Source organism: Bombus fervidus, chromosome 6, assembly GCF_041682495.2.
Source record: "Bombus fervidus isolate BK054 chromosome 6, iyBomFerv1, whole genome shotgun sequence".
In the NCBI taxonomy this organism is placed as follows: Eukaryota; Metazoa; Arthropoda; class Insecta; order Hymenoptera; family Apidae; genus Bombus; species Bombus fervidus.
Window position 1 is genome coordinate 8,591,753 of NC_091522.1, and position 20,653 is coordinate 8,612,405.

Sequence of the window (20,653 nt, forward strand, 5' to 3'; positions counted from 1 at the left end):
TGATCTCAGAAATTATTGATATTAATTATCTCATTAGCTGCATGAATTAATAATAATCTTGAGCAAAGAAAAAGATAATCTGGCACATATGACGACCCGCGACAATTTATTATAATCAAGGACAATGAATTCATTGGTAGAGAAGGTAATGGAGAGTAGTTTAAAAAGCAAATTGCAGTTTAATTAGTTAATAGTAAGTCCTTGAGCATACTCGATCTTTTCGTTATAAATTGGAACCTCTGTCTAATCGATTAACCTACTTTCGACGAATCAACGATTTTTATCGATTTCAATGTCAGTCATTCGATACACACGGATAGAAACACAAGAATTCATGTAGAGGAAGACGACAAGGATCTAAATGAAGGTGCAGTATGAAATACAAACAAGTACAATTATTTTAATAAATCTGTTGTATTATCACCATAATATAATACAATTACTGCCACAACGAACAGTCAGTAGAATAACGCGTGGTAACACGTATCCACGCCGTTAAATTATCGCCTAGGTTTACAATGAAAAATTAAAAAGAGAGAACGGAAATAAAAAGGACAAAAGTTAATTATACTTAAATAAAGAAAACAGTCTTTCAAGGTAGAAATGTAATAACTGCGATATGAGATACGATTAGTTATTTCCTTATATGCGCACAAAATGATCAACTTATCCTAAATTGCGCTATATGATAAAGGAATACTGATACCTAAGCATAATTTGCGAAAATGCCCCGAAACGTGATAACACGTTCGAAAGTAATTCTGGTGTCTCGATTACGAGACAATCGTATTTTATAAATGTTATATTATTCGTTAAATGCAAACGTTTACCAAATCTACATGTAATGGTAAAGCAACGTTTCTTTTCACGCAATGACAGTTTCGTTCGTAAAACCGCCGACCGATATGATTCATTATTTGTACCTAACGAATTAGGAGGTGTTTTCCTTCCACATTTTAATTGCTCGATTATATTCCGAGTACGTGTGCGAAATGCGTTCTGAGTATGATTTATGTCATTTAAACGATGATATTTGATGACCTGATTACAAAATCTTCCTGCATAACTTTGTCTTTCCTAATCGAATTCCTCAACGAACGATTACAGGCCGGTATTACATATTAAAAACTTGAAATCATGACGACCATTACGATTCAATTGACATTAAATATTTAACAGTACCATTAATCATCTGTTGATACATCGGACTTATACGTGTATCCGATATATATATATACCACGTAAGGTTAAAATCTACCCGAGACTTAACTTAGTTATTAGTCGATAACTCTGTTATCTCTTAAACTCTCAATGGTTGGCAAGGTATTCAGAAACGTTTCTTTAAAATTTTATCGCAGATTGTGCTTTGTTATAGTCGCAGATCATTAAAGTTCAACAAACTCGAGCGTTAAATATATTTCATATTAAAATCTTATCTTAACACATTGTTGATCGGTCACAGCTAAACTCGTGTTTTTATGTATAAAGTAGAATTGTTCGATTTTGCATAAAATAGGCGGTGGCACACGTTAATTTTTACATAAAATAATCGGTCAACAATGTGTTAACAGCTCGTTAGGTAATATTGGTAAAGTCTTTCGACGTTCGAAATGAAATATATAATTACATTCTTAAGTTAACAACTCTTAAGTGAAAGCAATACCACGATATTAGCGAAAGAGCCATAGAAAATCTCGCATGCATAACGGTGTATCCAATTCAGCGATAAAACTTTCTCTGTGGTATTCCCTACATTTACATGACATCATCGTTTCTCGAATACCTCTTTACTCTCTACTCTATGACAATACAATTTCACGATGATTTTCAACAAATTCCTGGGAAGCGTGATTAAACGCCTTCGAAACGAAAGATGCGAGTAAGTGTGCCCTTATTGGTACTGCACATAGCAACGATACAATATATGTAAGTATGTGAATCGATCCAAAGATAGTCGTTATCGTATAATACATCATTGATAGATACGCAGTGATATACGGAGGATCGTCCAACTTTTCTCGTTTCGCTTCATCCAAGGATCAACCGTATTACTTCGTATATAAATTAATCGCCCAGTGATCTAACGTTTTCCATAGGACAACTATATCATTATTCTCCTTGCTCCCTGCATTTCGTGCAGAGGAGAAACATTATTCAACGACCCATACTCTCGATTACTCTTTGAAGCTTCAGTGTCCCAAGTATCCACACTGTTCAGCCACGTTGGCCTCAATACCTAATTAACCGAAGTTGATCCGGCTACCGTCTATTCTTCAAATCTCCTCGGTCGTTTTCCGATTCGCGTTTCGTGCCGATCCGCGCGGCACAAGATGTTCAGTCCCAGAGAATCCTTTAATCCGCTGGATAGAAACGTAAAATCGCGCGACCTTGAATCTCAGAGTGACACAACTTGCGGACCACGTCGAGAACCTCTTCTGCAGGATAAACGGTATGTGGCGGGGGCTCGATTTCACCGGAAGCCACCAGCTCGACCAACTCGCGAAGTTGCTCTAGAGTACCAGCCTCCACTGATTTGATACTCTGTTGCCATTCCTCCGCGCGTCTGCTGAATTTTGGTAGCAATCGATCGGCCACTTCTTTGATCACGAACACCACGCCTCCTTTGCTCAGGCATTGCATACTGCGATGAAGACTGCGCGAGGTTGTACCGAAATCGATCACCACATCCACGTGACCTTGACAGGCATCCATAGTGCGCTCGATCAGCTGTTTCTCGTACAGATCCTCGCTCCATTGTACCACGTTCACGCTGTAGTGAGAAAGGAAACTGTTGGTGAATAAATCGAATGGACTTCGGGTAGGATGCAGATGGACTCGGTTATTTAGCTATCTACTCTAATTTCTTGCATCATATGTATAGGGGATCGAATGGAAATTAAAGCGATGTTTCGATAAAAGGGTAGAAGGATTTAAGCGATCAAGATATTGTCTGAACCAAATCGGATTTATTTGGATTTAATGAAAATATGTTTTATTGAAATATCTTTCGATAAGGGAAGTTATTTAGTTGTAAGATCGAGGTGTTGGGATAGAGTTTGAATTTTTAAATCGTTACAGGGGACTGGTTTGTCAATTCATTAACAACCAATGTTCAGTGCAGTGAATTTTGGTTTGTAATATTTCGTTACGAAAATTATTAAGGGAATTCTTTTCATCGCTGTTTCTAATTCCACAGATCTAGGTTCTATAATTTTACAACATTTTATAAATAGTATAAGCTATCTCCTTTTTAATGGAAGTTATTTTTGTATCTCTGATTTATATATATCTAGCGAATAGACTGTGGATGTTCATGTAAATTGATGTTTTTCTGAGTACGATTAGAAGAATGGAACCTGAACAGAAACTTGTTTCATCCTTTGAATGTTACAATTGTACTTCGGATATCTTGAACATTTTTTCACATATTAGGCTCACTAGTAGTATGCTACTGAGATTTCGTGAAGTATCCATTATTGTAGTATATCTCTCTTTTTCTATCTACAATATATAAATTACTTTATTCAAGTTTTCCAACAATCTTGCGTTTATGCACTATTTCACTGGTTGGTCCTCAATAAATTAATTTCTATACTTAAGTCATGGTCCTTATTCCTAAACGTGATACTGGATAACAAACAATACTACATATCAAACAATACTACTTCTACTAATCTAAACCAACTACTTACTGACAAGTGCTCAAACAGTTACCTTTAAATCACCGACAATAATTTCATCGAAAATGTCCTTATCGACATGATTTCACTGATACCTAGTTTGCCGACAATTTTTATTTACCCACACATCAATGCGCTAATACCTTTATAGATTAATATCACCGATATAAATTAAAATAATAACTTTAATCTATTTCCGTGTATGTCTATTTATATATAAATAAGATATCATTTTTCTGTTTTTCTCAATTGCAATTATTATTTGGGAATATTCACGTGGACATGTAACTTATGCTGATAACTAACTAAGTAGATAACTGTAAGTTATAGTGAGTTTCATCATTTTTCTTTTTTTCTTTATCTTTTTATGTATGGAAATGAACGTGTAGATGAAAATGAGGATGAATAGTCAACGATGACACATCACGATAGGTATAATACAATAATTGCCGGCAACGAAGAACAAGGGAGATATCGATCGTCAGTAATTTAAAAGTAATCGACTGCTCAAAGCTGTACATGCAAATGAAAGACGACAGAGTGCAGTAATTATCAGAAATAGGAATACATTATACGTGCATATAGACAACGACATGTTTTGATCTCTTTTTCAATCCTCTTTATCGGTTTATATAATATTCAAATTGGATGACGCATTGCATATATAAAAGTATGCGGAAGAGATCCAAGATACGAATTTATGTAATAGCAATCACGGAAAAGATAGATGGAATCGAGCAGAACGTCGATCTATCTAAATGACTTTATCATTGGTGTCGACACGATCAATTAGCTCGAATAACAAAAACAAAACAGCTTTGCTAATCGACCAAACATTGCCAGCTGTCTAGTTCAAAGATCAACGACGAATAATGCTCCGTTTAATACGCGTCGTTCATCTAGCAACCAATTAAAGGCGAGCCTAGCTTCAAGAGAAGGTCAATTCCCATGGTGAATTTCTAAAAAATTAATATGTGATATCACATGATTATTTGTGTTTGTGATATAAGTTTCTCAATAGATACACTAATGCTCAAGTGCATCCAGATATGTATTTGTTTATATTTGATAAGATGCAATTTAATTATGGAACTCTAGATAAAAAAGAAGAACTACTTGAGTCTTCGATGACGCACACGAATTGGATTTTTAACTGTTAGTCAACAAATACGAAACGATAGAAAATCTTTGTTCCAACTTAATGAAAATACTTGATTTTCTCGAGAATTTTTTAGCTCTAATTTATTTGAATTAAAATTCATTACTTTATCGAAAGTACTTTATCTTCAGCTTCTCCAGGCTATGAATCTAACGAAACATTACTATTGTCACTGAGTTTCTAGAGAAACGTAATGTCCGAGATCAAATGACAGGTCAAAATGTCGAGAATTCATTGTTTGAGAGCTAACAACACCAAGAATATCATTTCCCTCGAAGGATCTCGCTTCTTCGTCGCAAAGAAAACATATTGCCAATAAGAGACGTATTTGCAGTAAAAGACGTATTTGCAGTAAAAGACGTATTTGCAATAAGAGACGTATTTACAACAAGAAACATATTTACAGTTCCTATCGTCTACCATCTAACATCAACAAGATCGTACCATCCGACGCTCAAAACAACTCACCGTTGGAATTCCTGAGCCATAGTCAGTCCATCGTCTTTCAGCGAAGCGATCGTAATGGTAACTCTATCCTTCATGTTGCTGAAGTGATACGCCGCGATTCTCAGAGCCCAAAGTGCCAGACCGCCAGTGCCAACAATTAGAATCTTGCAAACGCTCTTCTCGCCTCTCTGTTTCAGCACCGCTTGAACGTGTTCATGAGCAGCAAAAACGGTATTCATGGCTAATAGAGCACCAGCTGGTAACATGGCCGCTACGCTGAGGCTGACGTTGTCTGGGATCTTTATAAGATACTTCAGATCGTGAACGACCAGGTATTCGACGTATCCATTTGGAATTCCCTCGTAAGGATAAAGAATCACTCGATCGCCAACCGTGTAGCCGCAGTCCTCGGGAACATTCGCTCCAAGGGACTCGATCACACCTGCTACCTCGTATCCAGGGAACAGAGCTGCGTCACGGACTCCGTGATGAGGCAACGATGCTGGGAAGTCACCCTCTAAAGAAACATCTGTCGCTAAACTGCTTCCACTGGAGACAGAGGTCAGGCTGGATAGGCTTGGCGAACGACGAGGATGGTAGCAAGCACCTGCACACATCACCCGGATCCGGGCTCCTTGCGCTGGAACATCGGGAACAGGAACGTCGAAACTGAACACCCATTCGCGACCCGTCACGCTCGGGCTGTCGATGGACACCTGTCTGCATAGTTTGTTCATCTTCTTCTCCCTGCAAAGAGACACCAATGAATAGGGTGAAGGGTACTTTGAATATGAGTAAATTACGTATATTTTGTGCTACGCTTTTTATTTTACCTACTAAATGTTATTACGTGGATATTATATTTTTTCATTTCTAATTTTCGTACAACGAATATTACGCGCATTGTATGCATTTTTGCAGAATTAAAATTTTATGTATGAACATCCGCAGTCTGGATACGAAGTATCGGGAGTAAAAACGGAGTAAATTATTTTTGGGATGTTCTTCAGTGTCAAACTTATATATACATATATATATATAACGCAAGCTATGTCAACCTTGATACTTTCTTTGAATTATTTTCGATTCAATCGAAAACGAAAGAATTCTCGCTTATATACGCGATTCCTCGTTTCAAGTTTATACTAAGATCTTTTCTAAAACGTCGAAGATCTCGTCCATTTCACAAAAACAAAGTTGAAGCACAACGATGTGAAGAGCGAAATTGTATCTGCCATAGGAAAAAATATGATATTGTTACATTTTATAAAAGTCTACGAGCGAGAAAATAAATTTATTACATTAATATCAATTATATTAAACGGCGTAAATTTTCCAGACAAGGCCAACAAATTAAAAGCGACGTATCGGAAATTTTGGAACAGCCGCAACCGCAAGCGGAAACACGCCGTTAGCCCCAGTTTCTACACGTCAGCTGTTGCCTCTTATACAAGACTCCACCAAGGTACGTATACGACTATATCATATATCAAGATAATCGAGGCAATTTCACACTTGCGCTGGCCTCAACTCTCTTTCAATAGACGTAATTCACTAAACCAGATTAAAACACATGCATACCCGTTGCAAGGTGAGAAGGGCTTGTGTGTGATCGGTGCCACTGACTCCAATTCGATAGGCATTCTGTATCAGGCTCTTCTTACTTCTATTTCACAGTGTTCGATTATTAGCAACAACTCCCCTCTAAATCTATTCTCGAAAAATTTCAGTCTCCTTCAAGAGGATGGAATCTCGTCAATGAATCTCACGACTCGATTCTTCGAATTCACAATAAGATCAAACGCTCGTGGAATTATCTCACTTTCGAATATATTAAGTCGAAACTTGGTTGAAGGAAAACGAATGATCGTAGCGAAAGAACGATTGGAAGGGAACGACTTAAAGTTACGAAGAAAATAAGAACTTTGGTAAAAACAGAGTACGTTGCTCTGTGAACGCGTAAAACGTACTAGTGGAGCGCGCTCACGCTCCTTCACTTTTATACCCGGACGGGCTTTCTCGTTCAAGCTGCGTTAGTCATGGTAGGCAGAAAAGGAGTCATGGTAGGGATCCGAAGAAACGGAACGTAAGCAGGTACGAGCATTCGCGTACCACGTGCAACCTCTGTTTTTCTCCTATATCGACGCCCTCACGTTCGTCCAGTGCTTCGTGATAGACGCATGAATGAGGCGGAGATAGCTCGTGTTTTTATTTCGATGACGACTGCCATCGATTTAACTCTTCGAACACGTATTTCGAGACTCCGTGCTGCAAACTCTATGATCTTCGTTGGGGTGCCCCGCGTGTTGTTCGTGGAATATGTTTCCGAACAATAGAAGTACATAAAAGCAATAGAAGAGGTGTAATTATACGTTTCTTGATAATAGTTCACGTATTATCGACATTACGTTTTACCCTGAATCGATCGCGACGTATTCGAAAATTATTTGGGAAAAACGCGATGAGATCATTCTTTTTCGTCGATTCACTGATCGTTATTTTATTTGCGAGTAAAGAGAAATATTTCAACTTCTTGTACTTATTCTACTGGATCATTCCAGTGCAACTAAAATGACGATGATCTTGATGATGTGAAAATCGTTTCTTGTATCTTCTTCGTGATGACAAATAAGAAAGAAAAAAAGGCTATCGCATAAATAAATATATAGCATTTTGACGATGTAACAAAATAAGAACCCAGAATGAATATTTTCTTATAATAAAAAAATTATTGCTCTATCAGTAATATTTCTTGCGTTTTTGGTATCGGATATAAGAGATATTCGCTTTTCGTATTTTATAAGCAAGAAGTATTAATAATTGCGTTGGAATGTTACCTAGTGGTACAGCAACAGATATCTTTGAATAATATGAGAATTTGCATGATTACATCTAATCGTAGTCTATGGAAAAAAAACATGAAATTAAAACTCAGAGGGGAAACAGTAGTCTTTGTATCTAAAGGTGTGCAGGTGGGAATTTGCTTGACTATAATTATATCTCGTTAGAGAATTTGCAAAAATATTCCCTTATTCTCGACGTATTAACAACGATGGAAATCTTCATCTGATATTGGAAATTTCTCGAAATCATATAGAAGTAATTCGGAAAATGTAAAGTATATATCGCGCGTTATTCATCGCTAAGATAAGGTAATCTTTCTATAACCGTCTTTCACGAAAAACCGTCTGACATCTCGTATTTTCGTATAACGAATAGATATTGAATACATAGACAACACGATATCAATGAATATGGGAACGCAACATGTTCTGAGACAATAAAAATACTGATATAAGTTATTAATTATTCAGATGTATGAAAGTTATATATAGTCGATATTTAATAAACATTATCTTATCGGCAAAATGTTCTATTCCTAAAGCGCAACTTTGTTGAACGAGTAATCAATATTCTTCGAAATGTGGTTATTTCTATGTCTTTACTTGTTTCAAACTCGATAAGCAAATTTAACGAATATCACGCTGCACGAAGCGATCAAAGAATTACCTTTAGTAACGTAATTAATATTTTTGAAGTCTTTTTATTAAAAAAAAAAAAAGGGGGGGAGAAATTTTTTTCATATTTAACGTTTAGTTTAAGTATTTAGAGATACTTTCTATATAAATATCCAGATTCTATATTCAATATAGAAACTTTCAATATCGAATTGGCTAATCGTTTCAAGTAGCGTAAAGGAATGATGAAAATGCAATAAGTTATATATAAAAGACTATAATTAATATAATACGATAATAAATTGATATTAAAGTGGTACGTTAAAAAGAGATAAATTAGTGAAAATAAATCGTGGCTTTGTCTTAGTAAAATTCAACGTTGATTTAAAAACGAAAAATTAAAAACTCGTGATTTTTACAAAATGGTTTAAAAAAAAAAGCTAAAGATTAATTTGGACTTTGAATATCTTGGAATAGACTCTGGACAGGCTAATTGGCTATGAACTTCGAAATTTTCTCTAATCTTTTAGTAGATTTAACTACTGAGATTCTCTTTAATGTTTGATTTAACTTTCCTGATCACTAGTGCTCTCCAACGCGATAAAATAAAATAACGATGATCGATTATTAATTTGATGTATGATATGACACGTGCACACGATTAGATATAGTTGTGCTTATAAGGAATGACATTGTTTTGTTTTGACTCAAATAATACGCATATGTATGTAGCCATGTGTTTATTATTGATCAAGTGATGACATGGATCTTATCAATTTCGCGATGACCCTTCGATGCTGTCCAATTTTCATCGTACGTCATACGAATCCGCGGGCAAATAGCTGCTGAATAATTTCAGACAAGATTCGCCTTCAGACGAAATTAATTTTTCCCCTAAGAAATTGTCGCCAATTGTTCCAAATACTTCACAATGTGCTGTATCGTGTTTTAAATTGCACGAATTTATTTTCGACAGCAACGATACTGATAACAACCGATTTACAATATTTGAATAAAAGTATCATGTGTTGTACACGTGAACGTAAATGAAAATGAAAAAGAAGAGTCTTTCAGCGGAAAAGCACACTCGATTGTGAAATATAATAAAAATACAGATAAAATAGAAAACGATAGAAATTGTGAGTTACGTGTAGGAGGAATCGTGTTGGCCCTCATACTAGTTTCAGACGAAATATCATAACGGCCAGTGTTCAGTTATCGTCAAGAAATTATCAAAATCTGAGTTAAACATTCGTTTACGAAAATAATTGCCCGAGTTTTTCAGTAGGAGATAAAATAGGCGTTGCCTCTGAAATTCGTTTCCTCTGTTTATCAGTTTCTATAACCTATTATCAAAGAAGCGACTTATTCGATAAACAACTAGCATCTTCTTGTAATATTTGCATCGTGGTACGTTTACAATTGCTTGACTCATAACCGATCGTCAGCAACGAACAAGAACTTGGGGCAAATAGAATAAATCCGGAAAGAACAGCCCTAACGTTAGATCTAGTATTACTAGATCCTTAACTCATTAAGAACCAAGCAGTGAAATAACATTTGCAAAATATGTAAATGCAATATTATTGCATAGTAACAAACTTGGAAGTCTGGAAATCTGAAGATTTAAAAGGCTGAAACTTGAAAAATTTGAAGGTGAAACATCACGTTCTAAACAATTATTTGGCCTTGTTAGAAAATACTTACATTGTAGTAAACATGATAGCAAAGATATTAAAAGGTACAAGAAAAAAATTAATTACGATGTTGTCAACAATCGTGATTGAAGAAGGTCATAGGAAATAAAAAAAAAAAAGGAGGAAACTGTGATCTTCTTTATCACGATTGTTGACAACAACGTAATTATGAGAAGGTTAATTAACGAGGTCAATTAAAAGGAGTTCACTATTTTAATAGAGAGAATAACGCAACGCAGCTGCAATCTTTTTCAACGCATTGTTTGACTCAGTCAATTCGATGATTATGACGTACGATAACGTCAACGCCTACATTTCCTCCGTTACCTAATTAATTCCGTCTATTAGCATTAATACATTGTGTTTTTGCCATTATATCTGACTGGCATCGTTATTATCGTAGGTGCGAAATTTGCAGTCACATCAAACACGCGGAAACAAACCGAGACAGACAGTTTGTCTAGATCCCGGAAATGCTTACTTCATGCTGTACTGAAATAGCATGAAACATGATAAGAAGACCATGTAGGTACTTAAGAATTATTTTAAGTTTATTCTAGAACCGTCTTTGATTGTTTCGCATAACGAACAAAGTTCTCATAGCGAATAGAAGCAGGACTCATGATAACAATACTAATGAGAGTACCATTTATTTATTCCTTACTTTACGATTCTCCAAATATTTTAAAAATAATTTTTTAAATGGTACTTTAAATTATTTTTTAGCAATCCCTTAATCGTTAACAGACTATAACAGAAAAAATTCCAGTCCACGCAAATTTTATTTTAACAGTATCATCCTATAATAATATCGTTGCAATGTTACGTAATAACCAGTGCAAATAATAATTTTGCCACTTTTCATCCACCATCGAATAATAACGAGAATAATTGAGAAATAATTGAACTGCATTTGTTTGACTTTATTCTGTAAAATAAATCTTTTTCTCTTTTAAATATTTTCAAATGATTTTTCTAAACTCATCACCTTGTAAGTAATTATTTCACTAATATTTCTAAGACGGATTTCTAAAGTAAGGAAACCTAGACGAAACTGAATTGTTTTCACATAGAGCTAAGAAACAGCAGCAAAATACAATTAGCTGCAATTACGATACTAACCTTGGCTTCGAGGAGGAGCATAGTGCCTCATGCAGCTTGCATTGTGTAAGAACGTGTTTGTCATTCGCAATAAGTAAAAAGATACTGTTATTCGTGCTTTATACCATATTTTGATCGAACATCAATCGTTTATCTTTTTGTTATCAAAAATATGATTTATTATTTTATTTTTAAGAAAACTACTTTGTCAATGCCTCCGTTATACCGAAGTTGATTATTATTGTTGACCAATGCGTTTTATTTCGTACAAACAGTAGCTGTTTGAAACTTTTTCATTACACAATATGTACTTTACAAACTGTTTATCTAATAATCTTATACAATAAAACAGCTCAACGATTTGAATAAATGATATTAGAGAATATCTGGCTAATACGTTCGCTTGGTATAGAACAGAATCGATCAATTTTCGCACGAAGTCATCCAAGCCAACTTTTACCAAACTTCTGTATGTGTTTCAATAATTTTCAGATTAGGCCACTCTCTATCTGATATTTTCAATTATTAAGTTGCTACAGTATTGAGTCAACGTGCATCCAAATCTTAATCACGTTAATTCCGACAAGTAAACGAATGTCTAACAACACTTTCATGTATTTTTTTTTTTTTTTCTTCAAATGACCAAATAATATTAATGATATTACTGATATACTAGTAAATTAAACGCTTGAAATCAAAAGCCATCATAATTAAGAAAGAATTAAGCTTCAAAATAGATACATTTTTAATTCGTTTTATGACTACAATATTCTATCACATAGATACTTTGTTGATACTCAGGATAGATTCGACCGATGATACATAATATCAAATTATTATCGTTTCTTTACGACGAAAGAACATACCAGAAATAAAATATGTCACACGAGCAACTACGATCTAATAGTATCACAATAACAGTCGTTCAAAGTACATAAAATCATGCTCGTCTATGGTTCATTATCACGATTAACGATACTTGAATTATTCCTGGAAATGGTACTGCAGAGTATCCTCTACAACAATTAGACGTAAATACTGTGTGTTATCTCATTTAACCAGGTGTCATACCATTACTCGATCAGCTCAATAGAAGACATTGATCATCATTATTCCAAGGATTTATGTATCAGAGAAATCTAGATTGAATTGAAAAGATTGTTTTGCAAGTCATTGTGATACAGATGAGTTCTTTACATCGAAAAATGGAAACTCGAACGGAAAAATGATAAATTCTCAATAATATATTCTCAATAAAATTCTCAGTAATATTCTCAAATATTTTTTTCATGGTTTCGTTTTCATTTGAACCGAGAAAAGAACGTTTAATTCTCGAGAAAAGCTATTATTAAAGGAATTAGCGTTAATGCTATCACGGATAAAATTTCAAGCCAGAGTATATTTTTATTATTTGAAAAATCAATAAAGCTAAACGAACGCGATTTTTATTATCGTTATATTTAATATTCTCTAAAAATAAAATAAAAAAGAAAGTAAAATATTGTTTATAATGGTTAAAAATAACATTGCGGTGGTATTATTATGAGTGGATAATATTACAACAAAAATAGAGAGAAATTTCACCTTCCTTAAGAATATTTTCAGCATAAAATTGAAACAAGAAATTACATATAGCAATAACAATTGTTTCATATTTTCCTCAGACGTAAATAATTTTCTAGCGATAGGAAGATACGATTTAATGGAGAATCACTCTAGGAATGCAGAAGGATTAAATAACAATACAAACTTTTTGGAAAATTATTATCTTGTACTAAAATGACTATTAGTTATACAAATATGTATACAGTCGCAATGTATGCGCTGTGAATGAACCAACAAACAGATGATCTCATCCTGTATTTCCAAAAGACAAAGAGACTCTCGCTATGCGTTCAGTGCTACTTGAAGACAAAGAAACTTCACAGTGCGATTTAGCGTTACGCAATAATAACAATAATATTTCAAAAATACCTATACTCCACAATTATCTAAAAATATTTCTACTTGTTTCTATGTTCACCGCCATATCTTAGACCACTTTACTTGTCTATTTCATAGTTCTCCTTTTCCTTTACCTATCCTTATCGTTTGAAAACATGTTTACGATGTGAGTATTTAGAGATTTTATGATTTGACAAAAATCTTTTATTTTCAAGCGCAATCTAAAGATTTCTCACATATATCTATCAATTAGACAGTTTCTTGTTAAAAATCGAGTGTAAGTCATTCTATCACGCAATCATCTTTATTATTGAAAACTTTATCACATGATACTGAGTGCTATGAAGAAAACAGTGAATCATAAACTTAAAAAATCAGTATTTCACGATAAATTCCACTATTTCCAGATGAATGCATCACGCGTATTTTCTCCGGAACAACAATTTCTAGGTATTCTTTATTAGAGTAGTGTTTACTTTTTCGTAAAATTATTTTTATTTATGCATAATTTCTCATCGCAGTTAATGTATGTTTTGTGCTCTGGAACATTGTAAATATTTTTAAATGGACACAAAACAACACGCAGTTGGCTTTCTAAATTTGCACACGATATTCTTATGCCTTCGTGATACACATACATAAATCAATCGCGCGAAAAAAAAAAAAGAAAAGAAATCGTTACACCTAACGCCTACTACTATCAAGAGATACTTTCCTACTAAAAATCGATCGTACATTTTACCAAAGGAACAAACAAAATACTTTTTTTCAACAAAATTTCGTCACCACATTACGATATGAAAAGGTTTTTATTTCCAAGCACGAATTTAGTCGCAAAATGTACGCATGTAATCCAAACCCTTTAAATTTTGTACCAGACGACCGTTTAGAAAATTTCCAGACTACACAACCGTGCACCTTCTCAAGCTTTCATTTTCGCGTGAATCCCACTGATGAAAAAATTAGTTCATCGAATGTTTCTCACTAGTTCTGCACGTGTAAGCAACGAGTTACGAGAATGTTTACAAAAATCGATCTTTAGAATGATTACAGAAATCGCATGCCATCACGATTCTATTACCACGTGAAAATCTTCCACTGAGGAGAAGGAGGGCAGTACTTTTACTCGTAAGAGCGACACGAATCGACAACATATATGGTACCTAAATCTTGAATTTAACCTTTATTTTCAAGCAGCATCTTTGTCTTTCCAAAATTTGTAACTTCTTTGTAGAAGATATCGCATTTAAGTTAAAAGGAAAGGCTTAAATCTCGTGTCATGAAACAAACAAATAAGAGGAAATAAATAGAGAAGAATCTGTGTAAATATTTACACACATATGGATTTATATTTCTTAATCGTCAATACAAAAATTCTACGTTCCGAGTGCACAATAGCTTACCGATTACAACAGACCTCCGTTTATATTGACTCCATTTATTTGAACCAAACTTTAGTTATTACCTGATTAAATGAATTCCGTGATGGTTAGATACATTTATCTGAACATGAATTTCTATTCCATAAATCAAAAAATCATTGGTGATGAGAAAAATCATACTGTATGTATTGTATGTACACCAATTATATAAATTATTTGTTTCTCGACAAGTTCGTATAAACAGAAATCTATCGTAATAATATTACTGAATTGACAAATAACAAGTTCACGAGTTTACAATTTTATATTAAATAATCGGATAACTTGTAATTTACAAACTTTACTTCAATAATTTCATTTGCTTTATCATCAAACTCAATATTTTATTATTATTTCACTTTTCCAAGCCCTTTGAAAGACAAAAATGAAAACGAGGATTTTACCATGAACCGATGTACATAAATAGCGTAGTGCGCGTGGTGTGAGACTGCATCAGTGGGATATGGGGAAGGGGAACTCGGTCGATGCCGTGGAACCGTGGCACGTTGGAATCACGTGCACATCAGCAAGCATCCGCGTGCTCAGCCGAGCCACTCCGCTCGACACGCTCTCACCTTCCCGAGTACAATGCCCGTGGTGTTTCGGATCATGTTTACTCCCCCAAATAAGCGACTGCGTCCGTTAGAAAATTTTATCGATTGCGTTGCGAATATCCGAACTTTTACGAGCATTACGAGAATTTTTGGAAAAAATACTATGTATGTATAAACCGCTTATTTGTCAAATTGGTTCACGCCATAAAACAAAGAATAGAGAATATTGATGAAATTATGTAAGATACTAAATTTTATTAATTTTATAAGGCACTTAACTTTAAAAATTGTTAAAATGTTCCGGAAAGAAAGTTGACCACTTTGACCAATGGATGGCTTATATCAATATTTATGTACAATACGTACTTTGGGCTTTCTTATCTTGTCAATAAACAAACAAATTCGTTCAAACAAAAATATGGACACGTCAAAGGAAGATTGAAAAATTGTACATCATGGGTGTGAGGCAAGCCATCGGAAACGCTGGTACATGTATACGTATAAGTAATATAAGATAGATATTTTTGGACGTTTTAAAAGCATTTATGACTGATGAGGTTCAAGCATGGATGGAAGGGAGAGTGTTTTGATGATAGGGCTCCGGTAATACTACTGGAGTGACGCAAAAGCCTTGTTTTTATCCTTGTTCTTTAAAGGGGTTTGAATAATATGATCGATGAGAACGTGGAATTTTTAGATTAATAATTGAAGGGTATGAGTTCGTATGTAAATACTTCTATTAAGATGGATGACTTTTAATTACACTATCTAATAACCTATTATCAATTTGAATCTTTATTGCAGTTAATAGCCATTTAAGCCAGCTGCGTTGTTTTGGTCTTAGATTTTGTTGAAGAGTTTCTTAAAAAATTATTACGTGAAAAATTCATGGGCCGTAGCAGGGTTAATAAAAGTACCTATTATATAATATAAAACATTCAATCATGAGAGAGTACAGCTGCTAGGGCTTATTTTGTATACATATACATGATATAATTATAGCGGAGCTCAGTTTGTTGAATATTCTTTGAGGGTCACGTTATTATAACTCGTTTCATCAAGGGTTACCTCGTTGCGTAACGCTACGCATCTGGATAATATGCGGCTCTAACTTTATAGCAGAATATCTCGAAATATTATGGAGCAATACAAACTTTATTAAACGGAAATTAATTCATATACGGTATTATATACAGTGACGAATAAAACCACATTTTTCTGCAAAATCTTGTATAAATATGTAAAATATAGTCTTCGAACCTATAGCTTATATATGCATGCTTAAATCATAATTCATTATTAGTAAGCAGTTCAATAATAAAGTTTAATAATAAATTATAAATAGTACATAATGGCTTATTTTACTAAAACGTAAAATTTCAATCACTGTAAAATTGATACATGAACTGATTGTAGGACTCTTTGATTCCTTTACAAACCTAACCTAAATTGATGTAAAACTAACAATGTATACTAAAAGCGACATAAAAACCGTTATAGGAATCGAAATAGAAACTTTGATTATAATAGTTATTCAAAATAAACATTCTGCATAAACGTTTTAAGAAATAAGATCAATATCATAATAATTCTCAACTTTTCTTATATTTTACAAGAAAATCAAAGTATCATGGTCATCATGCTGTTTCTAGTTCTCACAAAATTTTATAAAACAAGCTATAGCTTGTACCGATACTTTTATTCATCACCGTACATATACATATAAAAATATTGATATGCAAGATTTAACAAATCCATGGCTGTCAATTAAGATAGGATTAAAATTATGTGTAATTGTGTGTCTGTTTAAAAGTGAGATATCAACGCAGAGGAATAATAATTCTTGAGAAAAGACGTTTAAGAGGATTACATATTATATGCAATTAATTTGATGCATAGGCGATGCAGCATTAGTTGATGCAGCATTAGTGACATCCAAAACGTTAGCTCAATGCAAGGAGAAATAAATTATGCGTTTATCCTTGCATGCGTCCTCGAAACGTGATATTTTATCTCGTATGACGTCGATTCGCTGACAATTTCAAAATATCGTTCAAAAATCTTTATGAAAGGATGTTAACTGACAAAAGAGGCAAATATTTCTCATATTAAAACAAATTGGGAATAATGAAAATTTAATTATTTATACAAATCTATTTGGAATATTTTAATTTAGAATAGGCAAACATTTTTATGGATTACCTTCGATTTGCTTAAGTAGTAGCTTCCGTTAAATTTTTTTTGCGAAATATGATAAATATAATAGTACTGTTCTCGCATTTTAAAGGTGATATAATCTTAAATTTTTGTTATCGATTCTTGTCCTTGAAACGATGACCGTGAAACAAATTATCAGAAACATTTCAGAGATAAAAATAGTATATACTGATGTACAAACCGAAAAAGTTATCAAATAAAGGCTCAAGTCCTTTGCATTCACTAACATTTATAAGTCGACGACGTACCTTTTTAGTACGTGTTAGGAAGTTACAACCAGACCTCGAACCTCTCTGCTCATCAAAAACAAAATTAGTGATCGTTAATGAATCGATTAAAGTAAAGGTATATGAATGTACGTCCTAAGAAATGATTCATATAGTTTTCCTATTCATAGGCTTCATTTATGACAATACATCGTAAATATACATAACCTCTTTCTTAACTCTTGAGATTCTACTGTATATTTAAAAAAAGAAAATGAAAATTTCAATAAAATTCAGTTGCGTAGGTTATGAAAGATGTTTCTGCATTTAATGAGCGATAATACTTTTAGCACGCCAGTGCATCTTTTATACGCGCTGAAACAAGCAGCCGATCTCCAAATTGATTACAGCGCAAGTTCTGCTTTTGTTTACACTGTCATAGGTCGATGAATGCGCCTGATTTTAAAATATCGCTATTTTGCGAATATAGCGTAGTTATTCGTGATATCGCGCATTTCGCCTGGTATCTGTGCGAAGTGGTAACATAAATACGTATCGTGAACGATCAGTTGATAACGTGACACGTTTCTATGTTCCAATCAGCTGTTCAGGAAGCGTCATTCAGGGGCACGGAGTTGGCACGTTGTTGTCGATATCGGTTACGTGAAAACACCTACAATATCTGACGTAGAAGTCACTGGTCGATATTAACTTCTTTTTCTGATAGTTTAGTTTTACTTCTCCATTGGTAAATTAATGAATTGTGTAAGCATAAAATTTAAAATTACATGTAAATTAGCGTAACTGAATAAGATATAGTAGTATAATAATAGTAATTTATGATTACTATATTACAGCATATTGTATCCTATCATATATAAATCATTGTATCATATATTCTGATTATTAACCGCAAAAAAATTTGCAGGATGACTGATATTTTAAATTTTGCGAAATGTCAGCATATTCGAAGAACGCACTTACTATACGACCAGGTCTAAAATACAGGATATATATTTCGTCAACAGAAATTCACATACGACAGTTTTTTATCACCAACATTCATCTTTTCATTAACATTACAAGACAAATCAACTTTTTCAATATGTAAGCACTTGTGCTCCGTATAAGTGATACACATACACTAATTATAAATACAGAAACACTCGATCAGGGAATTGAAGAACTTTATATAATATCCGATGTCCTACCTAACACTTACGATCGTTCACAGGGACATTAATTTTTCCATGAACTTAGCTACAAATCCATAAACAATTATTATGAAAGACAAATCAAGGTTGATTCCTCACCTTACAAATTAACCGTTTGATAATGTCGTTGATATCAACTGCTTTCACGAAAACACGTAAAACGAACACGTAATGCTGACAGTCACACGCCAAGCCTTCGTTTTATTCTGATAGATTTACTGTGGAGGGCAGAATCGTATCCAGCGAGGGCGCTTCACGGGGAACCACCATCGCGCCGACTCCGAAAAGTCTGCAAATCCAACGTCGAACTACGACCTATGGAAGGGATGTCATCGATCGCACGTACACAAGGTCTATGGTCTGTAAGTATAGCAATCCCTTATTTTCTATTCTTTAGAACAGGACGAGTGGTACTCTTATGAGTGGAAAACTCCGAACAAGCTTCGAATCAATGAATTCATGAACCACGATTTTTATTTTTCAGAGTACATATATTGTTAGTTATTGGATATATTTTATTAAATACATCCGACTCAACGTGTCTCCTGATCCTTTTAGTTTAAGTATCATTTTATGAAACACATCTTTTCCAATAAGGTAATTATTGATAGATATGATTGAATTGGAAATTTTTAAATATTTAATCATAGATGAGATATAATATGGGCCAACCAATGTATTTTTATATTACGTAATGGTGTTAGCTATTATATATAAAAGAATATCTTTTCGAAACATCAAATAATATTGGCAAAATTTTGAATTATTTGGTACATACATTACAATGTATAACACATGTATATAAGATTTTTTAAGATACACAAAAAATTTAAAGATTAGAATGAATTCCAGATTGCATAAATGGAGTACGCAGACCTTAGGTCGATACTGTTTTCTAAAGAATAATTTTGAATAAAAAACCAACTATCAATTTTTGCCACGAATAGGTGATTACCATAAAAATACATATAAGGGATAGAGTACGCGAGGCATATGTAACCGTGTAAATGGATGTGATATGGCAATAGAAAAAGAATGCTGCATAAAAGTTCCTTGTGTCTTCGTCTAATCAGACATGTACACTGACATCGTTCGTTAATCGATATTACATATTCTTCTATATTTACTGTATGAATGTGCATGTTATACATAAATATTAGACAAAGATACAAAGGGCTTCTATACAGCGTTCTCTTTCTATTTTTATATCACTTTCCTAGCTCGATCACGCACTCTATCTTTATATCTCTATAATGATTACACAAGAGATCCCACTGTACACTAATTTCAGCCGCCTTCTAGTATACAAGTCTTATCTGTTGCTGTTAATTATTATATCTCTTGTAATAATATTCAATATTTATTAACAATTAAAATTATACGTATAAATCGTTAGAAATTCTATTTTATTTCGTTAAATTTAAGAATGTAGATATTGTGGACATTCATCTATCTATATCATTTATAGTTCAAAATACGCTGGCTATGTTTAGGATCCGCTTCGTACGAAGACAGAACGTTGAATGAACGCGAATTACGATTTCATGACTCTTAT

General features: G+C 33.7%; 3 protein-coding genes across 4 annotated transcripts in view; 2 read left to right on the forward strand and 1 right to left on the reverse strand.

Annotated features, from left to right (window-relative positions):
* Abl (tyrosine-protein kinase Abl) overlaps positions 1–20,653 on the forward strand; it is a 223,155-nt gene that overhangs the window by 176,632 nt on the left and 25,870 nt on the right. The window lies entirely within an intron of this gene.
* Positions 396–7,269, reverse strand: Drat (Death resistor Adh domain containing target). 2 transcript variants are annotated; one of them, XM_072004860.1, is made up of 3 exons: positions 6,868–7,269; positions 5,308–6,033; positions 396–2,788 (listed from the first exon to the last, which is right to left on the reverse strand). In XM_072004860.1, exons 1-3 carry the CDS (start codon positions 6,927–6,929, stop codon positions 2,353–2,355), a joined length of 1,224 nt encoding a protein of 407 aa, XP_071860961.1. In that variant the 5' UTR covers positions 6,930–7,269; the 3' UTR covers positions 396–2,352. The 2 variants fall into 2 exon arrangements, with proteins under 2 accessions (XP_071860961.1, XP_071860962.1); XM_072004861.1 differs by having other exon boundaries at positions 396–2,770; positions 6,868–7,268.
* LOC141445776 (uncharacterized) lies at positions 6,033–20,425 on the forward strand. Its single transcript, XM_074111766.1, has 3 exons — positions 6,033–6,751; positions 19,312–19,460; positions 19,583–20,425. The coding sequence occupies exons 1-3, from the start codon at positions 6,535–6,537 to the stop codon at positions 19,673–19,675; spliced, it is 459 nt and encodes a 152-aa protein (XP_073967867.1). The 5' UTR covers positions 6,033–6,534; the 3' UTR covers positions 19,676–20,425.